Raw genomic sequence first — 12979 nt, forward strand, 5'->3', positions numbered from 1 at the left:
GCTAATTCTGAGCAGCATTTCCACATCAACAAGGACACTTTAGAGTCTGATTTATGCTGATCTGAACTTCACATGCAACCAATGTCAGGTCTAGACAACACTTTCCTGTATTTAGACACCTGCAAGGCCTGAGCAAAACAGCTTAAGGTTGCATTAGCGGCTGGATCTAAATGACACAGTCTTCTGCAGCCACAGTCCATGGCTGTTCATAAACTGCCTTTTTATTCAGCATCTTCTGATGACCTTTTTCCCCCAAAACTTGCTTTACAAACCCATGGTCTCTTATATATCTTTATAAAAAAATAAAATAAAAAAAAACCTATATAATATGAATAAATGACTGGTTGCAAAATAAAAGTAAACAAAAATTAATTGTTGCTATATTATTGTCTCACAGTCAAGTTTGTAAATTTATGGATCAAACAAAAAGTCAAACTCATTCCGTATGTTCCACACTTTTGAGCATCAAAGAAGATTATTGTTGTATAGCTGAAGAGTTTTCCCATAATTAGCAGTTTGGTTGATTAACCCAGTTTGACCCCTCTTGAACTCATCTGGTTTCAATTGGTCTCTAATCTGTTAATTCCTTTTCACACTAATCATGGTATGACATACTTTCATCACTAAACATCCCCTGTGTCTTTCTCGGCAGCTATTAATTTATTTTGTCATGATCAAAGTTTTCATTTCTGGAAAATAACACCACAACAAAACTGTCAGACACTTTTCACAGTCAAAACTTCAAAAAACATTAAACAGCTTCATAAAAATGTATTCTTTCAAACACAACATTGTCCTAAGTGTACTAGGCTGTAGCCGTGTTAAACTCACACAGGGAAAGAAAAGAGACCACCGGATTGAAACAGGTCATGACTCACAGCAGTTTTGTTTCTGCTATACATGGCCTCAATTTACAGGCTGCCCAACAGCAAAGACAGTGAACAGTCCGATTTTAACAGTTCTGAGAGTCTGAGGCTAAAGGTTTAAATGCACCACAGCATATTGTGCAGCACATTAAGAATATACTGAATATGCTGTATTTAGACAGTAAGGTCGTGTCAAATAATATAATATAATATAATATAATATAATATAATATAATATAATATAATATAATATAATATAATATAATATAATATAATATAATATCTAAAATGTCATTAACCTCTTGTTTATATAAATTAACTATTGCATGACAACAATATTACAATATTGCAATCGTGTTGTTGGTCTGAATGTTTAGTGTGACACTTGATTAAATGTTCATGACATAATTTTTCATGTAGGGCCCTGTTATTTCAATTTAGCCCTTCATTGCATTTTTGCTTGTGCAGAATCAGTCTTCAGAAGACAAATTATGTCTTTCGTTTTGGTCTCCTTGTGGTTTGGCTGGTGCTCCAAAAGGGATTCGAGAACAAGGCAGAGAACCACTGGTTCAGGAAAGGCTGAATGAACAATCTAGGATAGCGTGTAATGTGAACAGCTGGTATTCCAGTATGTTACTTTTACAGCAAAGCTATATGGATTTGTCTGTGATTCAGCTATACTGTTTGTGGAATTTGTGTCCATAATTACTGCAATTGCTAAGGATCTGTAATGAGAGTGATCTGTAAAACATGAACATGCATGATCAAGAAGATATATATATTTTTTTTCTGCAAACAAACTTTATCAAAACATCACAAAACTCGAGCATAGGGGTGACGTACACTCCCAAGCACCTGCTAAAATATCCAGCAAAAACAGAATCATTCATTCACTTTTTTTTTTTATCTCTGGTGTAAGTGTTTGTATTTCTCTGACAGGACCAGCAAGAGTTTATTTCTCCTTATCTACATTTTGTGTTACAGTATGTGTTACAGGCCTCAGTTACAGTATCTCTTCATAAAAAACATGGTATGACTTTAATATTATTATGAGAAAGAGTCTTCAGCAGGCAATAATGAACTCTCAAATGTTGTGGGATTTCAGTTCTTAGACTTTTTAGTGGTATAAAATAAACATCTTTTAATAAACCACTGATCACATGCACTCATAGTTTCTAAATTCACCCAACAAATGCCAATTGTTTTGAATATATTTTGTGTGTTATGCAGAATTAGGTGTGTTTTCATTTCATTTAATATTGTTGATGACAACTTGTAAGCCAACAAGGCTATGTCCCCTCAGGAACTTCAAATGGGTTTTTATTATGTTTGTCACGCATGCAAACTCACATTCTTGTAGTTGTAGTTATGTACTGTTAGCAACTTGATAGCAACTTACGTTTTAAAGCACACAATGGTATCAAAATCAACATTTGAGGGATGATTGTAACTTACTGTATGTTGTAATGCAATGTGAACAATTAGTGCTTATTTTACTCTGAAATCAAAACCGTTATTCTAAAAACCCATAGTTAATTCCTGAGGGAACCCATGGCTTGGAAAAAATTCAAATAATCGTCAAAAAAATTGTTGTGGTCTACAAATTAATACAGAAGAATAATAAATATTGTCTATTATAAGTTAAGTGGTGTATTTGCAGAGTTCTTGACTATAGTTTAAAAGGCTCTTGGGAAAGTTTATGAGTTTTAATGAGTAAATGAGAGAAGAAGAAAAAAAGACGCTGCAACATGTTTCTAATAAGCTGTAATTACAAAGAATGTGCTGTTAGACCATTTTATTATACCATATCATAATATTCCTGGCTTATGCATTACGCTTGCAAATGGTCATAGATACAAACTATGATATTGACAAAGATTTAATCAAAGATAAAGACTTTATTAATGAACATGATTAATGCTGATAGCTTTGATAGTTTTTGAGCAAAACTTTCTTACATTTCTCCATAATGTAACTGCTAGTGTCAAAGTCAGAATCCTGTTCTCTCTTTTTTTTACTTTGCTTTACAAATATTGATGTCTCACATTACTGCCATGTCATGAGTGAGTTATTTTTGAAATTTACTCTCTGGATTCAGTCCCCCAAGTCCCCCACCCCCAATTTCCAGCCCTGGAAAAAAAAAGGTATGCATTTGACATAATGACTAAAATTACATAATGGCACATTGACTACAGTTACATTTTTTTGTCTAAAAAACTGATAAAAGTTAACAAAGAAAAGGGAAATTAAAAAGTCACACAATCTATTCCAACTCCTCAAAAGTTTTCACATGTCAAAATGTTTTTGTAGGTACTGAACAGATATTTGGTAAGGATGATTGGAAGGTCAAATAACATTTAATTTTGTTCCATGTCTTGCCTCGTTTCACCATCTCTCCATCACCTTCACAGTTACAGACATCAATTGTCGAGTCTACATGCACAATTACACCATTCTTAATGTGGATGTGACAGTGAACTATGGCAGAACTTCATTGGAAAACAGATTGTAAATCTGACTGCCCAAGTTCACTGTGGTCCACTTGTGATCTCACTACATCCTGGAAATTTGCAAAAGCTCTAGAGTTTATATAGGTGGTGATACAACAAGCATTACCTATGTTTTGCTCTACAGTTAAGAGTTGGTCACTTACTATATATTTTACAGAACAGATCATCTCTTGCTTTATTATCCTTAACCCTATAACCCTATTACCCTATAAGAATTTAACACCATGTTGTCATTTGGGTTCCAGTCAACTGTTGAATGTCTGGGCTGGTCCTAAGTTTTAACCCTGGAAAGGGAGAGATGTATGAAATGGAGAATTTTCAGTTCTTCCATCATTATTGTGACCTTGAGCAAGACACTTCTTTGGACAAAAAACATTCAAGTGATTTATAACCAAACCCACAGTCAAGGAGAAGTCAGTGAGAGTCAGGTTTCTCTCTAGAGGTACATAAGTGTGTGTATGGGCACAGAGTCTTGTTTTCACATCCCTTAAAAAAAGTCAGTGTTTCTCCTAGACCCAGTATGAATTCCCACGGGAACCTCTGGTCTGCTTTGGTAAAGGGAGCAGAACAATCCTCTGCCCCTTTTCACATTCACCACAAACATCAGCTCATACAATATGCTGGATCAAATATGTATAGGATTGAGTTTCACATGGAAACTGTAGCTTGATTAAACCAGGGAAGCAGGTTTTCCCCACCCACTATTCTTTCTATTCATCCATATGTCCATATGTCCATGTGTCCAAAACTGGATCCCTGAGTCAGACAAAGACTGTGGCATCTCTGTGACTCAGCAAAATGAAAAGAAGATTAGGGTTGTTCCACGATAGGAAACTACAGTATTTATCATTCTTCCTTTTATTTACATATATGCAAACTCTCATAGAACAATATTTACTATAATAACTATAATAGGAATGTCCTTGTATCCACATAATTTGGTTACATACTGGGTATATTTCATTATGAATATTTTTTCTTCATAAATAAATCAGTTTCTTGTTTGCTTACACATTTTTTTATCCTTTTTTAATGGCTTTTTCACATTGGTTGGTCATTTCCTTTCCCAAAACATTGACTGTTTCGTTTGGCCTGTTCTGTGCCCAGCTCCATTTACACCGATAAACAAACAGGTGACTCCAGACTCCCCGTAGGCATCATTCATCACTGCGGCATAGCATGACAGGTAAACTCACCATGAGGAACATGATCCAAACCACAGCACCACAATACAAACCAAAGTGAAAGTCTGCCAGTCTGATTTGACAACAAGAGAAGATTGTTCCGAATATCTCAAGAAGCTTTATCAGCTAATAAATAAAAGTTTTTTTTTATTTATTAGCTCACCAATGTCACTAATTATGATACAGATTATGATGATATTCATAGCATATACATTTAATATTAAGAATGTCATATATATCACTATTTACCTCAGAAAACAATTGTAAGAAACACAGCAACATGTTATGTTACACTGTATCTGCCAAAAAGCAAAAATATATGGGTGCTTGACCCCTGTCTCATCTAATAAAAGTTCTGGTTTGTTGTGTTACCACAGGAATTTGAGACTGAGAAAACTGATGAATTATTCTATACAGGCTTCGGCAGCAGACAAATGAACTATTTCTGTTATTAAGTAATGTTTTCCTTTTTTTAAGATGATGTTTGAAGGAAAAACTAGGAATAATGTAACTTTGTAAATCCATCCTCCATTCTCATTTTTACCATCTGTTTGTGCTGTTGGCTCAGAGATCGGACCCCTGCAGAACTAGTGTTGTCCTCTAATATGAGGAATCAGAAGAACGCAGCTGAGACACTGCTTCTCACGTCAGAACCATTAGGAATGAGGTAAGAGAGGCCAAGACTATTCCCAGAAGCAATGTACACCATCATTCCCATGCAGACACACAATGGAAACCCTTGTTAAAAGATTTCAGATGGCTCTCGCCAAAGAAAAAACAAAACAAATATTATTCTTGTGTTCTTATATCTCATTATTATATGCACAGAATTATTGTATTTCCATGAGAAGGTCAAACGTGCAGATTTTCATCTCTCTATGGCAGAGGTGCCCAAACTTTTTACTATTGTTACGTTCCCCTCCCAGTCTAGGGGTCACGAGGGGAGTTAACAAAGGAAAAAAGTAACGTAGAGACGTAAAAACACGTGGAGAACATACTTCAGCCTCAGTCTCAGAGTGAAAACATAAATACTTTTACTTTTCCTTAAAGTTGTGTTATTTCCTTCATATGTCAAAAAGGTTAACAAAAGATGGGAATAAATCTTCAGGAGACAGTATGGCCTAAAATAATAAACCACTTAATAAGTAGTTAATAAGTAAACTAAATAATAAGTAACTGTTGTTGACACACAACAAATGAGCATAGGTTCTCACTTAACGTGTGCACACACACACACACACACAATTTCCAGTCTGAGGCTGGGGAGAAGTGTTCCTCAGCACAGGCTTTTCTGAGTGCACCATTTCTACTCCACTGCTCAGTCTCAGGCATGCTCACAATGAGTTGCAGCTGATGATAATTAACCGGAGAGAGATAGAGAGTGAAGGAGAGGAATAGAGCTCAACAGAGCACACAAGCATTCTCACAACAAATGGTATTAGAGCACCCTGGGACGTAACACTATAGGGCCAAAAATCCAACTTTATGAAGGGCCTCGGGCTGAAAGTAAATGTTGCCTTATATCCAACATTATTATTTTAAAATGTATTTTAAAAAATCTAATTCACTTATATTCTCTACATTTAAATGCAAACATAAAAGGGAAAAAAAGTTAAAACAAAAAGATAAATTATGAATGAAGATAATGCTTCAATGGAATGGTTTTTCCATTTGCACTGGCATGGCAGTGCAAATTAAAGGTCATCACAGCTTTGATAAGGCAGATGCTTATTCCTTTTATCGTCATATTTTCACACAATTACGGCATAGTCGGTTTTCCACCACATGGAACTTGTATTTATAAAATTGTGGTTACATGAGATGCTAACTGTTTCATACAAATACTTACTACTTTTCTGGCATAAAAACGCTTTTAAAATAAATATTGGAAATGCAGTGTTTGGTTGTGTATCTCTTAATATTTCCTGAAAGCCCACTTTTGTGCTTTGTGGTCCTGATTATTTTGTGCAGATGCTTTTGTTTCTCAAATTTAGATTAAAATGTTCTCATTTTATAAAAGCTTATTTATATTTTAAATATATTGTCTGTTTCAGCTCATAAATGTAAAGGTGAAATGTTTTGTGAGCACCATTGGTTTAATTACCAATGTCATCATCTCTCTCTCTCTCTCTCTCTCTCTCTCTCTCTCTCTCTCTCTCTCTCTCTCTCTCTCTCTCTCTCTCTCTCTCTTTAAACAGCATCCTGACCTATAAGGACATAAAACAGTTCAGGAAGACAAACAATTCTGTAGACAATTGTAGCTGTTTACTCCTGTGGAGATGGAAGGACGGTGGAGGAGGAGATGGGAAAAGGACATATCCGTCACAGGCCGAGTTATCAGCCGGACTCAAAGGATCGGAAAGGAGAGGCTTTCAGGATGTTCTTTTGTAAACAATCAAGTTCATCAGAGCTACTGTACACTACAATTAGTGAAAGCTGTAATTAATATAAGCATAAATTAGAACTTAACATGAAAGGAGGAGCCTATAGCCTACTGCATACTGGTTCATCTTATGAGGTAAATATTTGTCTTATAGCTCAAAGATGATAGCCTACAAAAACTTGAACATGAAAGCTTCTGTACACCTGTTTTGCAGATAGCAAAAATGGTTCTGTAAAAAGCATGGGACCGGGAGTCATGCAGAAAATAATGTGAAACCTGTGTTTATGTTGACTACATTTACAGTTTTTATCAATTAATTTGACACATTTCTCCAAATGAATTGCTCTCAAAACAATTAGCACAGTAACAATAACAAAACAATAAACCCACTCTTATGTTGGCGAAACAGTTCAATATTCACTGCATAAAGCACTGCATTTATTGCATTTATCAAAAATAAATAACATCGTTCTCATGTTGATTTGATAACAAATTCAGTTATAGAAGCACATGAATGAACACTTTTGATCGTGTTCTTCAAAGTTTTTTAATGACAAGTTTTGTAGCCTACAACAATGAAATTTTGCACAAAAAATAATAAAATGAATGAATGCACTGCAGTCACTGAATACATGAACTTGATTTATCTTGCCTCTCATTTACATCTGGCCAGAGAATTTCAACCCATCATCAAAACATCCTTTTTTAATATTTCAAGGATCTGTCAAAGCAACTGCACTTTAGACCACTAAATTTTCAGGTACATTACAAGGAGTCAGAGCAATGTATATATATATATTTAAGAATGTCGATCCCTACAGCCCATCGATGCAAGTTTTCTATAATTTAATAAAAAAAAAAATAAAAAAAAGAAACGTCGGTGTTTCTTTTTTTTCAAATCGCGCCACTTCCTGGCAGTAATGGAATAACCCTTTACTGTCTATGGGAATAACGCATGACTTTTGTTTTGAAATGCATCTGTTAATAGCGGAAGTGTGCAGCAGTGGCAGACAGTAGCAGAGTTAGAGCAGAAGCAGCATGGCGTACACGGCGAAAATCGGACCGTCTATTTTGAGCAGTGATCTGTCGCAGCTCGGGAGGGAATGTGAACGAATGATGGAGTGCGGTGCTGATTATCTGCACCTTGACGTTATGGATGGGTGAGGAGGAGTAAAGTTTGCAATTCTTTATGTAACTTTCTCATCTCACCTAATGTTGACCTGCAGGCAGTTACAGCGATCAAATGGCCCTGAGAACTAAGACCATACAAAAGTCATTTTAATTACCAAAAACAAAACAAAAAAACCCAGAATATTTAGTTGTCCCACATTTTGGCACAGGAGTGCTACGGTATGAACTCATCCACATTACAAAAATGTAACATTCCTCAAAACTGTGACACAAGAATCTTGGTGAAGTACAGCATTGCAGATTGACAAGTAAATGATCTTATTCAACTCCCTGATTTTTTACATAACATAAGTTGACTAGATCCGCCAAGATTAAACATTCAAAGTTTCAGTTAGATAAGATTTTTTAAAATGTTCTTGAAATAAGTCTCTTATGCTCTCCAAAGCTGATTTTTTACAAAAAAATTAAATACAGTAGAAACCATAAGTATGTGAAATATTACAGTTTAAAATAACTTTACTATTTAAATATATTTTAAGATGTAATGTATTTATATTTCTTTAAAGCTGAATTTTCAGCATTATGCCAGTCTTCAGTGTCACATGATCCTTGAGAAATCAAAAACATTTGTTATTCTTGTAGTGTTAAAACAGCTTAATATTGTTGCGGAAACTCATCGTTTAGTTTTTTTTGATGAATAGAAAGTTCAAAAGAACAATATTTTTTTTAAGGAATATTTTGTGATATTATAAATGTCTTTATGCTGGTTTTTTTTATCAATTTAATGAACCCTTGCTGAATAAAAGTATATTTCTTACTAAAAAAATATTTCTGGCCCCAGTCTTTTGAACATTATATTCATTCATTCATTAATTTGGTCCCAAACTAGTTTGCCCTCCTTGTGTAATAGGTTATTTGGCTATATTTGCAAATTGCAACTCTGTTATCCGTTCTGCCATGGTGTCTGTTTATTTTAAGTTTTAGGCTCTATTTTGTACCCTATTCATGGAGAGTGCCACATATACATAGGAGGTTATAAAATGAAAAGTTGATGAATCATGTGTCAGAAGTTAAGACATCTAATTCTGCCTCCCTGGACTCTTTCCTTCATCTTTGCATCTAAAGGCATTTTGTTCCAAACCTCACATTTGGGCATCCTATGGTGGAATGTTTACGACGCTGTATCGGACCTGATCCATTTTTTGGTGGGTTCCAGTCTTTGAACATTTTTTATCTACTCTTGTTTCTAATGCATTCGAGCTGCATACATTCTGGCGCTCCTCTTTGGGACAGTTTTGTTAATAATGTGCTAAAGTGGGTTCTTTCTTTCACGTTTTCACTCTCTCTCTGAATTGTTAAATTAACATTGCTTGTTGGATAAACCCTTGCAGTGTTTGGAGGCTTTGCTTACTCTTTGCTTTATTACAGACATGCATATGATGGTGTCCAGGCCAGAGCAATGGGTGAAACCCATGGCAGCAGCTGGAGCCAATCAGTACACTTTCCATCTAGAAGCCACTGCCAACCCTGGCAACCTCATCAAGGAAATCAGAGAGAGCGGCATGAAGGTCTGTGCTAAAGTATTGCAAAACCAGTATTGTTTTATAGATGTAGTATATGTCTTTAAAAGATCATGGATGATGATTAACAACTCTCAAATGTTCTATTGTATTGAAAAGCACAATAATGTAAAATGCAAAAGAAGCTAATTAATTAAATAAAAAATATGAATTAATACATTTATACTATAGGCAGACGCTGCTTTGAATGCTATGGCCCTGATTATTTAGATTTTAGGCGCCCTCTTCTGACTAACAGAGGAATTTATTTTTCTTTCTTTATTTAACCCCATAAACCCGAAGTGTAAGTTTAGAGTTATGAGTCTTTAGTTTTGTGTGTGTCACTCAGAAAAAACAACTCTAAAAATGCCCTCAGGGCTTAAGGGGTTAAGGCATGTTGCATTTAATGTAACTTTTTTGTGTTCAAAATGTTCAAAATCCATTTTCCAAACCGTGTTTTTGTCTTATCCTGAATCACTATGGTACACCTATAATAAGTGTTTCTATTCGGACTATTTTAGACTGGTACGGGTCGTACCGCTGCGGAGTAGCCCAGTACCTTCGTGACTCGTCATAGGCATAAAGGACATAAACAGAGAGAAGTAGCTCCACCTACAATGTTTTTCTACAAGACTTATGCAGTTTTGTTTATTAACCGCTAGAATGCCTAAAGTTACATATGGCAGCTTTAAGTTGCACCAAAAAAAAAAAAAAATTTCTTTCTTTTTTTAAATTTTTTTTTTTACCTGTCCTAGACCAATTGCTACTCATAGTAAAATATGTAACAGTCATCTTATGAATTTTTTATTTTTTATGCAGGTTGGTCTTGCCATCAAACCTGGGACAACTGTTGAGGAATTGGCACCGTGGGCTAGACAGATCGATATGGCTCTTGTCATGACAGTAGAGCCTGGCTTTGGTGGTCAAAAGTTTATGGAAGATATGATGCCAAAGGTATGCAAATGTGTTTTTGCCTCTAGTATTCTCATTTAGATTCCTCAGACAACAATATTAAATATTGAAGATGCTTGTGTATCTCTACAGGTGAGTTGGCTCAGGAGTCAGTTCCCTTCTCTGGACATTGAAGTGGATGGAGGAGTCGGCCCAGACAGCATCCACAGATGTGCAGAGGTACACAAGTCACTTACATCTCACATATTTATGTGTATGAATACAAAAGCAAGAAATTATTAGAAGCGTTTTACTCATCTTTACTTGTTTCTTCAACAACCCTAGGCTGGAGCAAACATGATCGTGTCGGGCAGTGCCGTAGTGAGCAGTGATGACCCTCGTTCTGTAATCGCCCTCCTCAAAAATGTTGTTATTGAGGCGATCCAGAAACGTTCTTTGGACCGCTGAGCATCTTGACTTTTTACCTCAAGTCTGTTTTCATCCACCACTTAAAGTCATTCCTGCAGATTCATTTTTAATGTATAAAATTTGTTATTGAATGCTCAAATGGTGCTTTGTGAACGGACATTACCAAATGTTGGATGTGCCGAGGGATTGCTTTGCACATCTACAGACCATGAGAACTGCCTTTGCAAAGACTCTTATTTGGATTCAGCAGTTTTCAGATGCATATGGCCTTTAACAACTGTGACCAGACAGAATCTATCTGTTCTCTCCCCAGTGACATCAGTTTGACTATTCCCCTCATAATTAACCTCATTTGGTTTGATTTCTTTCTTTGTTGTCTCACCGTGGTTGAGACAACAAACATCGGTAAAGCTGCTCATAACTACTTCAGCTGTTATTTGTTCAGGTTTGTTGGTCATCAAGTAAAAAAATGACATTGTAATGCAGCTGCATAAGCTTTACATACTGTTATACATTTTCTGCAGTTTAAATGGACTTTGAACATTCCATCAACCAATCTTTCTAATACCATGATATGATAAAAGTGTAAATCAGAATACTTTAAATTGTTATTTGTCAGTCTGATTTGTCCATCAGTGTCATATGAACATGCATTTATCTGTACTGAGGGTAGCAGTAACAGTAATGTTTCAACACAATGAAGTGACCAAGCAAAGCTACGTCTGTTAACAGTTTATCAAGGACAATGACACATTTTAACACATACATTAATATGTATAATATAGTTTTGAAATTAAATGCATTGAACAAATAATAAAAGAAGTGTGTACATAACATAAGCAGATGCTTTAAATCAGAGTTGTCAGTCTACAGCCAGGACCTCAGGATAGCAAAACCTATGCTTTCCAAAATATGATCCTTTGCCCCTTTGTGCCATCCTTCGACCAAATCTCCCAACAGGTCGTATTCCTCTGCCTTTATACCAAACGGCATCAATGTTCGGATCTACAGGGAATAATAGTATTAAGAAAAGGTTACATTTGATATTATATATTATTATAGCAAACATTTAAAATATTTGAATCAGTAAAATCGTACCCCTCATCCCCATTGAGCGTAATGGAAGCTCATCGTGAGGTTTTGGTTGGGTAAAACATGCTAACAGCATAAGGATACAGAGCAGAGCACACAGCTTTTCAAGCATGGCTTAGTGTCTAATCTATCACCAGTGCTGAGAGAAAAGTGTCACCTGCAAACCAACACCAGGAAAAAACAGCGATCAAATGTGTAATCAGTGTTTTTCCCTATTAAAAACACTAAACAAACAAACAATAAAAACGACAAAAATGCTTACCACTTTTGTTTCTATGTTTTGCAGATTACGTATATAAATCATGGCTATAAAAATGTCTTTGTGAGAAAATATATGACAAAATACAGCCTTTACTAATATACTGTTAGTAGAATAGCACCAAATCTTTATAGAATTTTAACGGTAATGTTTTCTATTTGAAGCTGCTACATTTTACAAGATTCTTAATTTAAAAAAAGTAATTTAACTAAAATAAGTCTTCTACAACATCATATTTGGTCAATTACAATGCATTGACACTTACAGGATATTGTAAGCTGTTCACCTCTTGGTTTTCTGTGTTCCTCAACTGTCAGATGAAAAATCCTTTAATGCAGAAGCAGCATAAATGTGTCTTCAAGGTAGGAGTTGTTCGGAGGTTTTGTGATCTTATAGTCTTGTCATAGCTGTGAGTATATGAAAACTTCTAAAGCAGCATTCTTGAGTCGTTCTCAGAGGTTGAGGATGTTTTCTCTTGGAAAACCTGATCCACCAATTTATATCACCTCTGGGGGAGGGTGAAGGCTACACAGCTTACATGTACACACAAATCATCCTTACCCTAAATATGCAAAAGATAGTGGTAATGTGGATATGAAGACTGGGGGATAACCCAGCATATGTTGGAATTGAGCTTGGCAATGTTATTGATTCATTAATACATCACTGAAATAG

General features: G+C 35.5%; 1 protein-coding gene across 2 annotated transcripts; it reads left to right on the forward strand.

The window, feature by feature from the left end:
* Nucleotides 1-7901: 7901 nt before the first annotated feature.
* On the forward strand, nt 7902-12308 carry rpe (ribulose-5-phosphate-3-epimerase). 2 transcript variants are annotated; one of them, XM_079881521.1, is made up of 6 exons: nt 7902-8103; nt 9200-9279; nt 9503-9642; nt 10453-10587; nt 10678-10764; nt 10870-12308. In XM_079881521.1, the coding sequence occupies exons 1-6, from the start codon at nt 7982-7984 to the stop codon at nt 10990-10992; spliced, it is 687 nt and encodes a 228-aa protein (XP_079737647.1). In that variant the 5' UTR covers nt 7902-7981; the 3' UTR covers nt 10993-12308. The 2 variants fall into 2 exon arrangements, with proteins under 2 accessions (XP_079737647.1, XP_079737648.1); XM_079881522.1 differs by lacking the exon at nt 9200-9279 and having other exon boundaries at nt 7945-8103; nt 10870-12262.
* The last annotated feature ends 671 nt before the right edge of the window (nt 12309-12979 follow it).

This window comes from Squalius cephalus (assembly GCF_949319135.1).
Source record: "Squalius cephalus genome assembly, chromosome: 9".
Taxonomy (NCBI): domain Eukaryota; kingdom Metazoa; phylum Chordata; class Actinopteri; order Cypriniformes; family Leuciscidae; genus Squalius; species Squalius cephalus.